The 19,109-nt window shown below is 41.3% G+C and overlaps 1 protein-coding gene across 1 annotated transcript in view; it reads right to left on the bottom strand.

The window, feature by feature from the left end:
* osbpl10a (oxysterol binding protein-like 10a) overlaps window positions 1-19,109 on the bottom strand; it is a 95,458-nt gene that overhangs the window by 8,012 nt on the left and 68,337 nt on the right. Inside the window, exons 8-9 of the mRNA XM_085346116.1 lie at window positions 4,389-4,538; window positions 3,501-3,999 (exon numbers count right to left, since the gene is read on the bottom strand). Coding sequence (XP_085202242.1) covers window positions 3,501-3,999; window positions 4,389-4,538 — 649 coding nt within the window. The remainder of the gene's footprint in view (window positions 1-3,500; window positions 4,000-4,388; window positions 4,539-19,109) is intronic.

Below are 19,109 nucleotides of genomic sequence, written 5' to 3'. Positions count from 1 at the left end.
TAATCAATTGAATTGAATTTTAAATTTTGCCAAACAGAGTGATCAAACACCGGAATTATGGGATATATATAGTTTGAACCTGTATTAATTTGCAATTATAAAAGCTATTAGCTACACTGGAGAATGTTTAGCAAAATAGAAACCAGTTTATCTCTTTGGGCTCCTTGTTTGTGTTTCAGTCTCTCAGGAATCCCCATAAAGAAAAGCTATTGTGCTTCTAATAATCCACTCACCAACATCATGTGTGTCATCAGTGTACAAGGAGATTTAGTTAGATCAAGTTTTCCCATGCCCCTCTCATGACCACGAACAATTTTCAGCTCTACCATCATAACCTCGTGTTTGCAAGAGGTCACTTGTTTAGCTGTTTCACTGCAAGATGCCTTCAGGGGAAAAAACTGCATGCGGTCCTATTGTGAGCACATAATGACACAGAGTGAGAGAAACCAGCGACGGGAGTGCCAGGCTTAACCAAGTACTGCTGAAAGAACTGTCTGTATGGTAAATGAGTAAACTCGTGGTGGTGGAGTTATTCAGAGCTCATTTAGAGCAAATAAAAGTAGCAACCACAAAATATAAGAAATGAATTCCTCCTCCAAGGGGCTCAAGTGACGAAGCTTTTCATTTACGAGTCAAACACATAGAAAAACTATTAGAGAGATGCAAATACTTCAGCATTATTCTTACATTAGGGCACATTTTGAGTAAAAATGCTTTGGTGCTTTAGACAATTAAATATGAAGATCAATACCACGTATATATAAACTGGGTTATTTAGAAAAGTGTAACACAAACAAAAATCTGTACTGATTCATCTGAACCTTTAACTGACAGAAGTACATAAAAGTATTTAAAAATATAATTGTAACTGTATTTTTTAAAATTATACAAATTTAGAATTTGATGGCTTCAAAAACATTCAACAAGCTGGGACAGACCTATGATGGATGTTTCCTCCAATTAGGAAACGCTGCTGGTTGCCCATTTATTGCATTGACTTTTTGTTTTACATTTTTTCTGACCGACAAAATGTTCACTTAACAAACTGGTCACTCGGCTGTCATGAGCCAATTCCATAAGTTTCCATTTAAAAAATAATCATGGTCCAACTTTGAGCAACAATCAGAGTCTGTCTGCAACAACAGACTCGACTCAACTGGATGTCCTGAAGCAACAACATCAGTATTTGTGGAGTAATTTCTGTTTCCAATACGATTCTGCCTGGACTCTGAATGTGAATAGTTAATGTGAATTTCTGCGAACAGTTAATCTCCATATTATCACAAACAGTTTGCATGCACTGTATCTGAACCTGACCTCATTCAATCACACCTGATAGCAGACTGACCCCGACTTTTTCTTTGACCATTTTTGCACTAAAGTCACTGTGAAGACTGCAACTAACTGCAAGTGGTTGCAATCCTGATTCCAGTCTTCAAAGCAATCATTTCAAGGGCAACAAGACTGCATACTTGTCATGCTACCTTGGGTCGTTCTGTGGTTTTCCCTAGTGCACAGATGTTGAACTGCAGGCCTCAAGGGCCGGTGTCCTGCAGGTTTTAGATGTGTCCTTGATCCAACACAGCTCATTTAAAGGCTAAGTTACATCCCCGACATGCCTAGAAGTTCTCCAGAGGCCAGGTGTGTTGACCCGGGGTATTATATAAAACTTGCAGGACGCCGGCCCTCGAGGCCTTGAGTTCGACACCCCTGCTAGTGTGATTGTAGCATTAAGCAAGTTAATTGGTAGCAGGTGAAGTATCATGCACATTTCAGCAGGACAATGTCTTCATGGCTACAAAGACACAACTTCACAGACAGAGTGAGCGTTTGACCTGCTGCCAGTCCAAATCCATCTCCTGTTGAAAAAGTACAGCACTTCATAAAAAGGAGAATCACACAACAGTGACCAGGACTGCTGAGGTGAGTTGAGGCATTACAGCAAGCAAGACAAAATTTCCAGCTGCAAAACTACAACATAATATCCTCAGTACCAAAGCGATTAAAAGGTTTTATTAAAAGGAAGGCTGATGTAATGCATCAGTAAACATGCCATGTGTGTTGCAGCTGTCAAATCCTGACATCTTGTACATTTCCAAGTGCAATTAACTACTCAAAGTCTTTTCTTTGTATTTCTGTCACTTAAATAAAGGTTCAAGTGATATTATAGATTATTTCAGTGATTTTTTTTCTTCTTAGAAAATAACCCAACTTTTCAAGAAATAGGATTTATATTTGTTTAATCCAAGGCTTACACTACAGTCAGCAAAACCCTTACGTAGCACTTATATAAAAGTGTTAATGATGGCCACAATATTAAAAAACAAACAAGCAATTTCATGTTAATTATATACATATTAATATATTTTCAATAACTGTCACTCTCCTGAGTACTGAAGTCCATTATCAGTCAAGTAATGAGATAACATCCTGAGCACGTTTTCAACTAATCATGTAAAGGTTCTAAAGATGCTTTTGCATGTCATAGATTAAAGCAAAGAACTTCAGTTAATCCAGATGTGGCACATCAGTGTATAAAAAGGTTTATTATTCTTTTTTTCTATCCTACACGACCTCTAGGAGGCTCCATACATTGAGATCCAGGTCAAACCGAAATCTAGCATCTCGTGTAGCTTTCAGGCTGCATCAGCTGCCGTTTCTTATTCTGCTGCTGACTCACTGCCAATCAGTATCAGTGCCTCTTTATAAAACTACAGTATCAGCTGCTGTCAGGAAAGACGCCACTGCAAAAAATAAATCCATCAATCAATGGATCCTGGGGTGACGGTCATCGTGTTCTCTGACGGCAGCATCAGCCTCCGCGCATGACAACGAACTGCTGCATCACAACCTGGTGGCAGGTGGTCAGTTTATGTATCCGGATTTAGTTGATTGGGCCCAAGGACTTCCTGTATCTCGGCTCAGGGTGACTCATCCCTGACAGCTTACTGTACACGATGTAACAGTACCAGCAGAGAGGTCTGGGCTATTGATTGCCACAGGAGGGATCTTATAGTCCTCACACAGACAGTGGCAGGCAGTTTTGGTGAGACACACTGTTTAGAGACTTTCTACATAGCCTGTAGATGCTAGAAGGTGAGCTACACTAAATGAGGGATTGTTCTTTATTAAAGGGGAACTATTTTTCTCACTTGTGGCTGCATAGCATATTCTTGACCCTGCCAGAGTAGATTTACATGATTCACAGTTCAAAATTATGCTTATTTATCTTATGCAGGTGCATAACACTGTTCATCTGCTAACAAGCCGCTTTTTCTCCTCTCCCTTTAAGACAGCTTTCTTCTGATTGGCTGCCCCTTGCAAACAGAAGCTATCAAGAACAGGTGCATGTGGCTGTGCTTACAGCTAGAGCTGTATGCATTAATAAAAATAAAGTAAAGATCAAAACAAAATGCATGAATGCAGGAGACTGATTGTTTTCTGTGATAACTTTTTTTTGACCCACAGTATTTTAGAAGGTTTGTGGTAGACTGGCTCACCTTCTCCCACCATGGACACTCCTATAGACATGCCCATGAACTTGCTCTTGGTCCACACGTGGGCGTTGACACACATCTTCCGTTCCCGGCACTCGCAATAAAACCCGGACACAGGGGGATGATGGGACACCTGCTCGGCCACAAAACGCACTCTGTAGCAGCTTCCCGGTGAGTCCTCGTCCTGCTGTGTGTTGTTGGGGCCTCTGCTTGGCTCCCGAGCCGACCCCGGGTTCGATCTGTCCAAAGGCTTGACTTTGTCCCGAGGAACTTCCCAGGAACAGTGGAAGGTCTCCCCCAACACGGGGTTGTAGGGTTTCTTTGCCACGGCACCTTTCCGCCCCTCGTGGAAGGCAGTCAGGTAATACTCCACAAAGCGGACTATTCGGTCCTCAGCTGTGGCCCCCGCTGTTATTGACAGGAACATGTCGGGGTGCGCCATGAAGTTAGCGTACATTTCCAGCAGTGATCGCTTTTCCAGAATGAAAGTAGGCAGCACCACCTAGGAAAGCAACGCAAAGGAAAGATAGACACTTTGTGACACATTTTATTTCAGTCAGTGCTGCTAAAATCAAACTTCATAGCCAAGAACTTTTTGGTAACTTGACTTTCTTCTGCCTTTCCATTTGCATCCATGAAAGGCCCAAGGCGAAGAAAGCAGCTGTGGTAGAAAGATGCCAAATTACAGAACCTAGCTGACGTCAATGACAACAAATATGATGCTAATTAACTCAGACACCGCATTAAAGAAGAAAGAATAGATGTAAAGATGAGTTACAGTTGCAGGAGGAACTTAGGAGGGTTTAGTACATGACTTTGAGGCCTGGCTGAACTAATTCTCATAAGTAAGGATGCCATCTCTCTTATAGAGTCAGTGTTTCTGTGTCATACCCGTGTGAGATCCATTCCCAGTTTGAGCTGCGAGAGCAGGTGGAGAATGATGCTCCGCTGGTCATCCAGGACGCCCAGGTCCTCCTCTTCGTTGTCCTCCGTATCCGTCACCTCCTCACTGGGGCTGACGTCTTCCAGCCCTGGGTGCTGCTGTGAAAACAAGAGGGAAAAGAAAATTGGCCCAGGTGGACTGCTTGCACAAAATCCAACATATTAATTATATTTTTTCTTCATCTTTTATGTCGGAATCACACATATTTTCACATCTTGAGAACTCAAAAAAAAAATGCAACAAACTAAGAAGTCAATCAAAAGCTAACACCAAAAGATGGTGCACATTCGGGACTTTAGTCATGCTTAGTATTCCACAGTCACAGACACAATGGTGCTCGCTCTGGCACCTGTCCTCTGAAAAGGCCAAGAGGAGGAAGATAAAGTCATTTTCTTCCCCCACCATTCAACTGTCAATACCAATGATAAGGTCACGCATCTCATTTAGAGGCCAAGACAGGACCTGTTAGAGAAGCAACCTATCGGGACACAGCCAATTACCAATTATCACCAGTCATTCGGTTCATTTTCACTGTGGCCCATTCATGTCCTTTCAGCCTTTCAAGGCACTTTGAGTGTTTTAAATGGCAACAGGAGCTCTGAATTTCTCTGAGTGCGCCGACTGGCCTCTTGTTTGGACTCAAGAGCCTCGAGCTCTGACCTTCACTACGTCTGCAATGGTGAGAAGTTGTGTCCTTCGTTTGTGTCCCACCATTCAACTACAAACACATCCAGTCGAGGTTAAAGAGGAGCTCGTGCCTTTGATATCTCCTGCAGCAACTTGGGGCAGAAAAGAAGATGGGAAAGAAAAAAGAAAAAGGTTGATGTATAATGCAGAAAGTGCTCTCGAGGCTGCAGGCAACAACAACTCTCTGCACGCCCCTCTGCTCTTTATCCTCCATTTCCATCTGTGACTCTATGCAATAACATTTACAGATACATACAGTACGTGTCTTCTTTCCTACTTTAGATTATTTTAGTGAAGACGCTGCAGGAAAAAAGCCAAAAACAGGCAGGAATACTGAGGGAAGTCTGATCTGAAACGCCAGGCAGTGTAATTGCACACAGGGCTCCTGCAGAGAGCTGGGAGAAGCAGAAGAATACCAGAGTGTTCCAGGACCCGAGTGCCTGCTTGTCACATGAATATTTTATTCCATGGGTGCACGCCAAAATATCCACATGCACACACAGACTACACGCTCTCTGCACCAAAACATTTTTGCACAAAAGACACCAGCGCACACAGGAGGGAGCATGCATGAGCACACATGTACAGGAGTCCCTGGGGCTGCCTGGTTCTCGCAGCAGAGTGATATATATAGAAATGAAAAGGAGGGGAGGGGAGGATGGTAGGAGGAGGTCTGTTATGATTTCAGTGGTTCTAACTAATTAAAGAGGTTCCTGACAGCAACAGGAAATTACTGCTGAGGAGGTCAGAGCATCTCTCCAGAAAACCCTCGAGTGGATATATCGGTGGACTCGGTGGCTGGCATTAACTCAGACTTCTTAATGCAGTCCAACTCGTCCAAAAGTGGATCATAATGTGCCTCAAATAGGAAATAACTGCAAAGTGTGTTCAGATTTATGGCTCCATCGAAGCGAGAGAGGGAGAGGACAAGAGCAAGTACACTATTAAAAGGTTTCAGCTCCGTTCCTCCCGCTACCGTCACACATTGTAGCAGAAAATCCATCATTTTAATAAGTTCTTCTATAGTCATGTTTAAAATCACGTATATGCCCCTCTTGCTCTCATGTAGTGCTTCCTGTCGCATTTTTTACCCTTTTAACCGCCCACTGTTCCTACCATAGTCCCTAACAATTACACATGTTGTGAACATTTAACATACACACAGACAAAGCTCAAATTTTCAAAGTCAAGCAGTTTCTCCCAAACTCATCTCATACAGTGTTGTATGAGATTCCTTTAAAGTGGTGAAGTAAGTATTCAGATCACCAAATTACACTTTATGTGCTTATAAAGAACAACAGAATCAGCTGTATCTGCAAAACGGTAGGTTATCTAATAATTAATCATCCAGATTTGATCTATATTTAGCAAAAATAACTTTAGTATATAATTTAACTAGTGGCTAGATATGACAAATAAATGGAGTGGAGTATAGTTCAATATTTTCCTCCAAAAATGCAATGCTTATATTCCACCATGTTCTTCATAAATGCAATATAAAGAGGATGCGAGAGATTTTTCAGATGAAACACAAAAAAATGTCAGCTTATAGCAGACCAATAAGGCATTAATACATATCTATTAACAATTAGTTACAGAATTAAGCATGTCAGATGTATTAATGAGAGTCTAAGAGTGTATTTTGCACTTCAAAAACAATCTCAGCAACTTTAACAGATGCAGAAAATGTTTACCACACGAATAAACCCCGACGGCTGATTTGTTCTATAATTTATGAAGTCAACAAAGGCGCTCAGTGTTGGAGGAAAACTCACTGCCTCCCACATCAGACCAGCAATGTTCACTGCCAAAATGCACAAACTTGTGCACACTGTGTACCCCCCTCCCCAGGCTGCATATACACTTACTCACCCCATAACCAAAACAGAGAAAAAAAGATAATCAGCACACGATGCAAGGGTGCATGCACACACAAATATCAGCTCAGAAACACTTACACTGCATTGTTGTGCAGCTACAGGCTTGACCTGCATAAGACTGGATCTCATCTCCAAAAAGAAGAAAAGAAACGGATAGGCTGGCCTCAGGTAAACGATCCAGTGGAAGGAGGGAAATTAAATTTTCTTGCTCCAAAAGCAGGACGGCCACAGCACGGCACTTCAGCCGGATCAAAATCCAATTTAAGAGATGTTCTCTTGGTGGAAACTCGATCTAAATTTGGATCTTTTGAGGTGATTAAAGCTCGAAGTGTCTTCTCCCACATGTGGGTTTCCTGACTGAGTGAGCAGCTGCCTTGAAGGAGTCTTGGCTCTTTGTTGTGTTTTTTTGGTTTTTGGAGAGGCGTTCAGTGTGCCTGAGCAAAGTTGCTATGCATGACTTACAGAGAGTCTCTCTCTCGCCTCTGCTAACCCCCCCCCCCCCCCGCCTTTATAAAAAGAGGGAGGAGGGAAGAAAACAGCTGAGGGAAAGTCCCAGTGATGCTTCCCTCTACACCCTCCCATCATCCATCTCCGATTTCCCTTCATCTTTCCATTTTTACCTCATCCTCCTCCACCCTTACCTCATCACTTTTTCCTCTGCTCCCCTCCCTCCTGTCCTCTTCTGACAAGGCTTCCCTACCTCCTACGCCTCCTCCTCCTCTCCTAGTATATGTGGGACGGGTGTATGTATTATCTCCTATTATTACCACTAGTCTGCCAGTTCTGCACCCCTACAGTAGTCGACTCTTCAGGAACACATGCGAGGGGGGGGGGCTATCATCTACCTTGTTCTACCTTTCAGCTCGTTTCCAGTACATTTTCTCTCTGTAACACAGACTCTTTTTTTTTTAACTCCAGTCCTCTGTTTGATTCATTCTTCCCCACTCTTCCTCCGCCCTCACACTGTCATCTCCGTCATTGTGTCTTTCATTTACTCCCCCCCCCCAGCTCTTCATTCATGCCATCCGCTATTCTGTTTCATCATCATCTTTCTCCTTAACCGTCTTCCTCGCCCTCATTCACATGGTTCCCCCCTGCCTCCTTCTCCTTCCTAATGTATTTTTCTATCCAGTGTAGGCGTCTGCAGAAGGCTCAGTTAGTGCAAGTCTGCACTTCAAAGACTCCTTTTCTTCCTCAGTTACAACTTTGAGGGCTTGTCCTCCTTCACCAGCTGTCCTTCTCATCCCCTATCATCATCATCACTTCCATTTTCACTCATTTGTTTGTCGAAACAACATCTGAGAAAAGGAATCTACTCGAGGTGTATGAGTCTCAACTTCTAAACCACTTGCTATTTTGCAGCAGCTCTGTCCTCCTTCCAGCTCGGCCTCTGAAGTGTGTGCACGAGAGTGAAGTGGATTTCTCCTGCTTCTACTCCTCTGGGAGCAGTACACAGAAAATAAATAAATAAGTAAAAATAAAAAGGAAACGATTCATCTCCATCCAGCTCAAACACAGATTTTCATTGGCTGGATGTGTTTCCTCCTATGCAGAGCGTAAAACTGACCCTAAACCTTGTTCAGGACACGAAACACCAGCTAAACAACAGAGAGCTGGTTTTTGGGGAAATACAGCTTTTTCTCTTTTTAATGAATGAGATTAAAGTCAGTTCAAAATCCGCCACTGCAGTGTGCACGCACATCTTTTTACTGAGATTATGAAACTGACACTCTTAACAATGGGGAGCCGGCACCTACAGTACAAAGACGTCTGATGAAATATGAGCCACAGCTTCCCCTCCGTGCTGTTGTTGCTGCTGTGTTTTAAAATGGAAACTAATTATTTATCACTTCAGATTCACAAACAATCCAAGAGTTCAAAAACCTAAACACGGAGTAATTTACAATTATTTGTTGAAAAAAGAAAGAAAACAGAAAGAAAACTATCGAGCAGTCCACCCTGTTAGACCAGCTTTTGCCAACAAATACTGCAGTTTTTAAAATAATGTCATGTATAGTAATACATCGGGTCCATAATGTGCAAATTGCAGTAACTGTTTGAGACTTGCAGACATTTTTTAAATACAGTTTTGGTTTTAATAATCAAAAGCAAAGCAAATACTCTGTTGGGCTGAGATCAGGTGACTGACTTGGCCCTTAAAGAATATTCGGTTTTTCTCCTGGGTTGCTTTTACAGTTTGCTTTGGACACTATGAAGTGCTGACTATATAATCCTGTTAATCTTACTTTCAACTGTCCAAATATTTTTCCCAGAGCTGTGCAGCGTCTTTTTGGATGACTTCTGGCTAATCTGGCCTTCCTGTTCCTGAGTGCAATCAGCAGTTTGCACGTTGTTGTAAACACACTGTATTTCCATTCATGAATCCGTCTCTTGATTGTAGGCTTAGACAGCCATACGCCTGCCTCCTCAAGACTGCTCTTAACTTTACGACATCTAACCAAGTAGTTTTTCTCAAACACGGAAATAATTCTGTCGTCATGCGTTTTAGTTCTTTCAATCCTAAAGTTTCTGTTTTCTAGCTGATGGGTTTAGTTTGAGTTTTCAGCCTAATGATGGCCTGACTCACTTCACTGACATGTCTTTGTGCCTCATATTTATACTTATATATTTATTTACGCATATATATATTCACAGCTTTGAATCTATCCATTCATTTCCTTACACTTATACAGGACCAGGATCCTTGCAGGGCAAGCCTAAGCAAGGATGCCCAAACCTCCCACTCCCCAGTCACCTTCTCCTGCTTAAACACCGAGGCGTTCCCAGGTCAGCCGAGAGATGTAATCATCCAGCATGTCTTTGGTCTACTTTTCAACTTCAGAATATTATGCCTGCTTCATTTGCCATGAGCCTCTGAAAATGCGTGTATAAAAATATCTGTAATTCCCAAACATCTTTGCACTTTTATCACATCAATCGTCTTGATCGTTTGATATAAAATCCACTCTGGACCTAACTCTAGCAGTGCAACAAACACTTTTAAGCATAATTTCACACAGTTTTCTGAAATCACAAACAGCTTCACACACAAACACAATGTGTTGAATGTGAATGTTCCAGGTAAAAATACAGGACGGTGGCGCCTCTCTGCTCACAGCCAGAGGTGTGTGTCTGAGATGACCGTGTAAGAATATCCGTTGGTTTTGACATCATTGAGATCCAGCAGCAGAAATAAAAACGTGTGAAGCCGAAGCTTGTTTGTAGATACTCTGGAGATATCTTCATGTTTACCATCCTTAATATGAACATCACCATCAAGTTTGTGTGATGATGTCGCATTATGTTAATAAAGCATGTGTCTTACCTCCAGGGAGACACTTTAAGTTCAATACAAAGTCCAGCTCGGGATCACATTAACCTCCTGTAGTGCTGAGTTCCCGTGCTATCCAAGTCCAGCCTGTTAGCCTCTGACCTCTCTTAGATCAGTGTGGCATTTCCACCGGTAAGACTCTAGCTGGCTGGGTACATGTCCTCTCTAAACTAACAGGCAGCCACATGAAAATCACTTTATAATCACTTTGTCAATCGCTTGACATTTACTCAACCAATGATCTTCTCACCTGTGTGCTTTACACTGCAGCTAAGTAGTGTAATCACTACCTGAGGAGCTCTGGAAGTGAATAAATGGAAGGATCTACCACTTACCAAAGTAACCACTGTATGTGTGTGTGTTTTGAGCTCCTGTTAAATGTCAGGCATGTTGTGAATGTCAACTACCAGCGAATTACTAAAAAGCTTTTAAGTTGCAGTTGCTTCTGCCAATTTACACGAGCAGTGCTTATACTGCTCGCCAACAAAGCATATTATCATGCATCAATGGGGTAATTAGCAGCTTTAAATCCACTTAAAGCTGTTTAGATGTCTTTAATGTTTTAAAGACTAAATTAGTTTTCTGCTCGCAAGATCACAACAGAGTTTTAAATCTCCCAGAAGCTCCGGAAAAGGAATAAAGTCCACGAAAAGAGTTCAAGCTGAGACGCCGCAGATGCTTACGGTACAATGGGGGGCGGGGGGGGGGAGGTGGGCGTTGACCCAGATGCAACATCAGAACTGCAATAAATAATTCACAGCCTCAGACTCCTTGAATGGGTATGAATGAAAAAGCTGTTCAGCTTTGTCAAGAAAGAAAACCTCACAAAACCTTTTTTCCCTCCTAAAGAATAAAATAATAATATTTTTTAAATCAGGCACTGCAGTGGAGATGCGGATGTTGTACCCTGTTGTACCAGCTTCATTAGAGCAGCATCTAACATGGGCTGTGAGGACGTAAAAGGCACACACACACACAATTAATCTGTGATGTAGGTTTTGCGCATTGTTATCCCCATTTAAACTAAAATAGAGTGTAAGATTGAGGGGATCCCCACACTGTGACTGATGAATCACAACCATCACGTCCAGTTTAAAACCAGAACGTCATCGATGCAGTAGTTCATCTGTGATCCAAGTAAAACAATTATGAGTTTCACTGTCCCTGCTTGGCTGGATTGCACACACTTTGAAGAATTAAAGTCCCTTAAGAAAGCAAAAATCTGACCAATACTCAGATTCACTCTTTCACCTGGATGAGATAAAAACAAACAAACCAACAGCTGATGCTGTGGTGGACGCATTCATCTTTTGTATGCAGCCAATAATCAACACATTAAACTCGAACTAAAAAAAGACGTCCCTAACTTCAAAACCTTTTGAGGTTGCAGAGTGAGCTTTATGAGATCTCAGAAACTGCTTTCGTTCATCTCCCAGATCTGTTGCATCTCTTTAAGCTATCCATTGCTGATGACGATAAAAAGCCTCTGAGTGGCTGACAAATACGTTCACTCCGTTAAATGCTTCTTTATCGACTTCAAAAGGAGTCATAAACGTGCCTGCATCGCCACACAGCTGAAGTTCATTTTGCATCCTGCATAATTATTCAGTGAAGCATTGAGTAATCCGCTTCAGCATTCAAGTTTCTAAATCATGGATGATGCACAGTTACCGTTACATGACAGGAAGGCAAAAAACAAACAAACAAACAAACATCTGCACCAGAATCTTTGTTTAGCAGCAAAAATAGAGTGACAAATGTCATTAAAGCTTTTTTAAAGGTCCTTGTCTGGATTTTATGAAAGCAGACTTATGCTTAAATGATTTAGGAACAATTTTAATTTCCGATTTGTGTTTTTAACCAAAAATCACATTTTTTTTCTTTTAAAGGATCTTGAACAAAACAAGCATTTCTGATCTTCTATTGGTCAAATTGATTATCAATTACCTGAGAAAATCACTTATTACAAACTTCCTTTCTGTGTGCAGGAGCAGAGAAAGCTTTTTGAATAACCATTTAAAAAGTGAGCGCCTTGAGGTCTATTTTAGGAGATAAAGGAGAAGGTGGTTTCTAACAGGGGGATGTCACCGTCAGTGTAAAGTTGGAATTTTATTAGAAAAACAGATTACAGAGCAGAGAGTGACTCATGGCTTGTTGAACAGACTGAATGCGAGCTGAGAACACAGTTATCATTATTTGTTTTTGTCACACGCAGACTGACAGGACCTTTTGTCTATTAATAAGACTGAGGAAGCATCAGTGCTGCAGGATGTTAGCATGTTACTGATGTCGAGGGCAAAGTTTAGAAATAAAATAAATCCAGGTTGTTCTCCTTTTAAAAGAAGAAGCAAAAAATACACATCTTTACGTTTCCTATATACTGAATTAGCTGCACAGTGACTTATGGGAAGACTTTGCTGCCCTCTGCTGGAGTAAAGAAGGAACAATAACTCTGCAGTGCACCGAGGATTTTGTCCAGAGTGCACTTAAGAGAAAAGAAAATATGGACTATTTTCTGATGCAACAGTATTTGTGCTTTCTCTCCACATGACTGTGTTTCTTTCCAAATCCTGGATCTGAAGATAGAGGCTGTCGCTGATATTATAACTGATACTGACACATTTTACCACATTTTTTACTGTTTTATTCCTGTTTTCTGCCTTTTTCTTTATAATTCAGAGTTGTCTATCATTGAATTCCTGCTCTGCAGCAGCAGCTCATAACCACAGCAATACTGTGCAGCTCTAATATGTGGTAGGGGATTGCACTGGAGCTCTTGTAGATGCATAAACCAACGGGTTTTCTGCAAGCACCAGCAATTTCCTCTCTATTTTCCCACAGTCACGCATCGGTCTTGAGCTTTTTCCTACTGACTGCATAGGAATTAATATCAACCGCCACAGCAGTGCTACATAATTCATACAGAAAGCCTTTATTATTCTGAGGTAATGTATTTTCTTCCTTCTCTCAAGTCTGCTCATGAGATTACGGGGTATATGTTAAACGGGCAAGTGGCCAAGAGGATCAGAAACTGACCTTGAGCTTTACGCCATCATTGAGGGTTTTGTCCAAACCAATTATTTAAAGCTGGTTTTATTCAAATTCTTTCTGCATTGCATTTCACAACCACAAGATGGCAAACTCAGCGCCTCAACAAATCCACCATTACTATGCCAAGCACAGAACATCAGATAAATTATCATCCCAGAGCAATCTTTATCCTTGATTATCTAAACATCATCTTAATGATAAGGCTGTCGAGTCGTGAAGAATCTCTCACTCGCTCTGCCTCACCTTCTGTTCTCATTAATACTGAGAAAAGGCTTTAAATCAACTCGATGAGACATGGACGCCGGTTAGAAAATTCCTCTTAAAGGAGGACTAAACATCAGTGTCGGGCTGGACTAATGTGCCTGCACTGTACGTCCGCTGCCTCTCTGCCTTGCGCCTTCAAACGGCAGCCAGAGCATCTTTAAAGGCTCTAATGAAATCTGGATCAAGCTGCAGGGCAGTGCTGAGAAACAGGCTGCAGGAGAGCGTGAAATATTACAGAGCAGAGACACAGAGTGGTAAAAGTCAAAAGCATGTTTCCAAATTTAGAGCTCTACTTTTCCTTTAAAAATGACATCTAGTCTTTGTGATAACTACTGACATCACACATGACAGGGCACTTTTACAGCAAACACGACACTACAGGCATACACCCATGTTCTGTATACTTTAAGTTAGCAGTTTTAGTGCTGAACAGTATATCACATGTAAGCTCTATTAGTCAGAAGTGGGCATATCTTGTAACGGTGTGCAGTCTATCCTTACAATCCCTGAGAAAACTTGACAAGTTAAAGACAAAAGAAGAGGTGACCTAAAAAAAAAAAAAAAAACTATCTACAGCAGGTGAACGGCGTCTGAAAGTCACGTTATTAAAAAAAAGGGAAAGAATCCAGCAAAGACCTGACAAAGGACCTGAGAGATCCATCTGGCATTCAGTTAATCCATCTACTGTTCACTGAACCCTCAGCGGAAAAGGTCTCAGTGGAAGGATGGCTGTCAAGAAGCCATTCTTAAGGAAAGGAAACAAGGAAAAAAGCCTGTTGTATGCTAAAATACACAAGAACTGTGCTGAAAACCAGTGGCAACAGGTCTTATTGAGTATTAATGAATCCACATTTGAAATTTTTGGTTCAAGGTGTTTCAATATGTATAGAAGAGTGGTAACACAGTCATCTATAAAGCATGGTTGAGGCTCTATCAATGTTTGGGGTCTGCATTTCAGCCAGTATTCAAGATCTTGTCACTATTGATGGAATTATTAAAGCGACTTTGAAAACAACTTCACTCTTCAGCATGAGAATGATCCAAACCACACTGCCAATGCACCAAAGCGTACCTGGATAGAAAACGCAACACTATCAGTCACGGATTGCCCTGATTATCCCAGACCTCAACATTATTGAAGCAATGGGGGATCATCTCGACAGAGAACAGAACAAAAGGCAGCCGACATCCAAAGAAGATGTTTGAATGTCCTTCAAGAAGTCTGGAGAGCTATTTCTGAAGACCATTTTAAATTATGAGACAGATGCTAGAATTGTACAAACTCTGTATGTGGTCTCACATGCTGTATTTCCATACATGTCTGCACATGTTTCAATAAATCACTACACCTAGAAAATATAAAGAAATCACTGGTAGCTCAAGACTTTTGCACATTTGTATGCATCTGGAATGAGTGCCGATAATTCATCGTATCATTAACGAGGCTACAAGCAGGACAACGTGTGCCTTATCCAGCTCCATGAAAATACAGTCACTGTCATTTTTATGATATCCCTAATAGCTTGCCATTATCCATCAGTGAAGGATGGTACGCCTTACTTAAGTTGGCAGAAACATACCGGCAGAGGCAGGGAAGTCAATGGAGATAGCCGACTGAATCATAACTGCCATAATGCTGTCTTAAAAGGGGCCAAATCACTATTACGACCTGCCCTCGCTTCTCTGCTTATAATTGTTCGACGTGAAGTGTTTTGAACAGCTGGACTGTAAATGGTTTGACACTGCAACACTGTAATACCCATTTCACACTCGTATGTCAATAGAAAATGATCATTAACATGACAGATTATAATTCTGTGGCTGCAGATCAGATCGCTCCAGGCACAGTTCGTCCCTCGTGGCGTAAAAGCAGGAAGCTGATTGAACATTTACACAGAGGCTAAAATTTTCCACAAAGCCTTCCATTATTTGTTTTGTGGTTTCGCTGAAATGAATGTCAGGCCATTACAAGATCTGACAAGTATTTAACAAGCAACACACACTTCTGACAGGTAATGATAAAAGTCTAGCATTTGATGAAAAGGATATTTGTGAGCAGAATTGAAAGCTGCTGAGACGACACTCCATCCATTAATCTTCATCTTCTTATGTGTAGGTGAGGGTTACATTATTCCACTAAGTTTGAATAAAAAGATGACAGCGCCAAAGATTAATGTGACTCGTGACAACGGTGTTAAAGAAAAGTGATTTATGATTACAAGAAGCTCATGTAAACACGTCGGTCAGTTTATTAGGTACACCTGGCATGGTTGGCATATAGACAGTGTAAAGACTAGCGAAAGTTGCTTATTTTTCTTGACAGTAAGTGCAAAATGTGTCCATATCCATATGTATGCTCTTCTTACTCCCTGGACATCAAATTCTCCGCGTCTCACCTTGCTGCACAAGGAGATTACTTCTAATTGGATCACTTCCAAACTCGTCCCGCCTCCCCAACTTAATTCATACTGAGTGGATCTCGTTTCTCCAAAACATTTTCATCTTGTTTTTATTCGTGTCAATCGTGTCAATCCATTTCATCATAGCTTCTGTCCAAGTGCATTAGTTCTTATTTGGTTATCGTCTTGTTTTTGTCAGGAAAAACTATCACAAAAATTAATAGTCAACAATATTAACACTATTTACAACCAAGGTAAGCATCTCTCAGTGCACACCCATAAAACAGATGAGCTACAGCAACAGAAGACGACACCAGGTGTTACTCCTGTCAGCTAATAACAAGAAACCGAGACTACAATTTGCACAGACCTCACCTAAATTAAATAAACAGTTCAGGCTGCCAGTGGTGATATTAGTACTAATTGAGCATTGTTTAAATTTCACAGCTTGCCTAAGTGTTCTTGCTGACCATGCTCATCCCTTTATGACCACCATGGATGGGAAACTGCTGGTGGCCTTGTATCACTCCACCACAGAAAGCATCCTGGTTTGCTGTGTAACAGTGTGGTATGCAGTGAATAAATAGGCTGTCCAGTGGGTAATAAACACAACACAAAAGATCATCGAATGCGTTTTAGTTGTGTGTTAATTTTACTATTTGCAATGGAAATTAAAACCATCTGGATTCTGATCTTCTTACAGTTGCTCCCAGCAGCACAACACATCATGTCACGAAGCTCAAATCATCTCAAACTGCCTTCTTGAACTTGTCACCAGATATAAGACCAATAAAGCACCTCTGTGGTGTGGTAGAACAGGAGATTTGCATTACTGATGTAAGCCCACCAATCTGCAGCAACTGTGTGATGCTATCATATCAATATTGATCAGCACTTTGTCAAATCTGTGCCACGAATAATTAAAGCATCTCTGAAGGAAAAACAGAGTCCGAACTGGTGCTTGCAAAGTGCACCGAATAAAATAAAGGCTGGTTTAAGAAGCATTTTAGCCGATTTCTACTTCCATAATTGTGAACCTACAACTACACATCTATCCATTTTCTTCCGCTTATCCGGGGCCGGGTCCCGGTGGCAGCAGCCCAAGCAGAGAAGCCCAGACCTCCCTCTCCCCAGCCACCTCCTCCAGCTTATCTGGGGGAACACCAAGGTGTTTCCAGGCCAGCCGAGACATATAATCTCTCCAGTGTGTACTGGGTCTGCCTCAGGACCTCCTCCCGGTGGGACATGCCCGGAAAACCTCACCCAGGAGGTGCCCAGGAGGCATCCTTGTCAGGTGCCTGAACCACCTCCACTGACTCCTTTCGATGTGGAGGAGCAGCGGCTCTACTCTGAGCCCCTCCCGAATGGCGGAACTTCTCACCCTATCTCTAAGGGAGAGACTAGCCACCCTTCGGAGGAAGTCCATTTCTGCCACTTGTATTCGCGATCTTGTTCTTTCGGTTTTTTGAAAACTTTGCTCCCAATGTGGGGGTCCCTGGACATTCCAGCGCAAGAGAAACATTCTTTTTTTTTTTTTTTTTGCCTGTCCCGTTTGGCTCTTTTGCCATCAGAATTATTGTCTAAAGGCAAACAAAGATGCCCAACGGATTTACTTTACCAAATTGACCATCCCAGCCTTGCCATAATGGTCCATTTGATTCACCTTTTATTGTTTATTTTATTTTCACTTACTGAATACGGGACAGACTTCACTGGGGGAAAGAAGGGGAGAAAGAAAGAGAGAAAGAGAAACAGCTGAGAAGAGGGACGGGGGAGAAGGGCAAAAAACAAAAACCAACAGAATGAGCAGGAAAAAAAAAAGAAAAAAAATGCATATATCGATCACCTGGATCACCTGTTGAGAAAGAAAAAAGAAAACAAGCAGAAGAGAACAAGAGTAATAGAATAAACAACATCACCATGATATATGGGAATATGACAGTAAATACTAAATATTAAACATTATTGTGCAGCACATAAGATCAACAGAACACAGTGTGCTTTGAGGTAGGAGCCAAAAAGGGTGTAGTTTGTGGGTGTGCAAGAGAAACATTCTGACATTCCACGAATGGCATTACAAGGAATTTAAAATGAAATCAATGAAGAGAAAATGGGGAAAACAGCTTTTGCTTTTGTCTATGGTCATTCTCGTAACTACCAGTGGAACTTGTTGCTTTAACTTTAGTGATAATAAAAGAATTTGCATAAATAAAACATTAAGGGGTTCACAGCAAATATAAGCAAATTAAAATGATTTATTTTGGGTGGAACTTGTTGTTAAAAGTCAATGTTTTAACTAAATTACAGAAACTGATGCGCTAATATCTCACTCCAGTGTCCCCTCTTTCTCTCCACCAGACTCTCACTGCATTTACGTCACAGTCACCTGCCCCCTGCCCCCTCCATTTCTTGGTACTGAAACAGGTTGGTCCAGACACACATTCCTCAAGGGATTGGCTCAGTACACTGTGTGACCCACTTATTTGACAGCACTTCTTTTAAAATTGTCAGATGAGTGGAGTGCTCCCCCTTCCAGCCAGGAAGAGCAAACACGATAGAGTGTGGCAGAAATTCTCAAGTGAGGCCACTGGCCCCTGAGTTTCAGCTTAAGTATATTTTGTATTTGTATCTATCATCACCACAGCAAGTAATTTCAGCTTACAAAGCACTAAAAGGCAAAGTTTTCATAACAATGAACATGAAAAAAATGCATCTTTTGGCAACTTCAAGAAGGCCTGACATCAACCACTTGAGACTTTGTTGCATATTTAATGCCACAGAGTGTTTTTGTTTACATAAGCTTTGTCTTTATTTATTCAAGTTCAATAAAGAAAAGCTTATAAAAAGAAACTTGGAGAAAAAAAGGAAATCAATCAAATATCCCCTTAAAATTAACTTAAGTGTTTGCAGAATTAAAACTGGCTTCATAATTTGATAGGTCAACAAGGCTAAGATAAAGAAAAAAGGCTCAGCTAGTTAACACATGAGGTTGCACTGCATCATCACCATTAAATATTAAAAGGTCAAGCAACAGGTAAGCCAAACTCTGTTTTATCC

Source organism: Diplotaxodon limnothrissa, linkage group LG22, assembly GCF_057381915.1.
Source record: "Diplotaxodon limnothrissa isolate DT_005_m linkage group LG22, D_limnothrissa_male_GT1.1, whole genome shotgun sequence".
Lineage (NCBI taxonomy): Eukaryota > Metazoa > Chordata > Actinopteri > Cichliformes > Cichlidae > Diplotaxodon > Diplotaxodon limnothrissa.
This window is presented reverse-complemented; position numbering and strand designations above follow the sequence as displayed.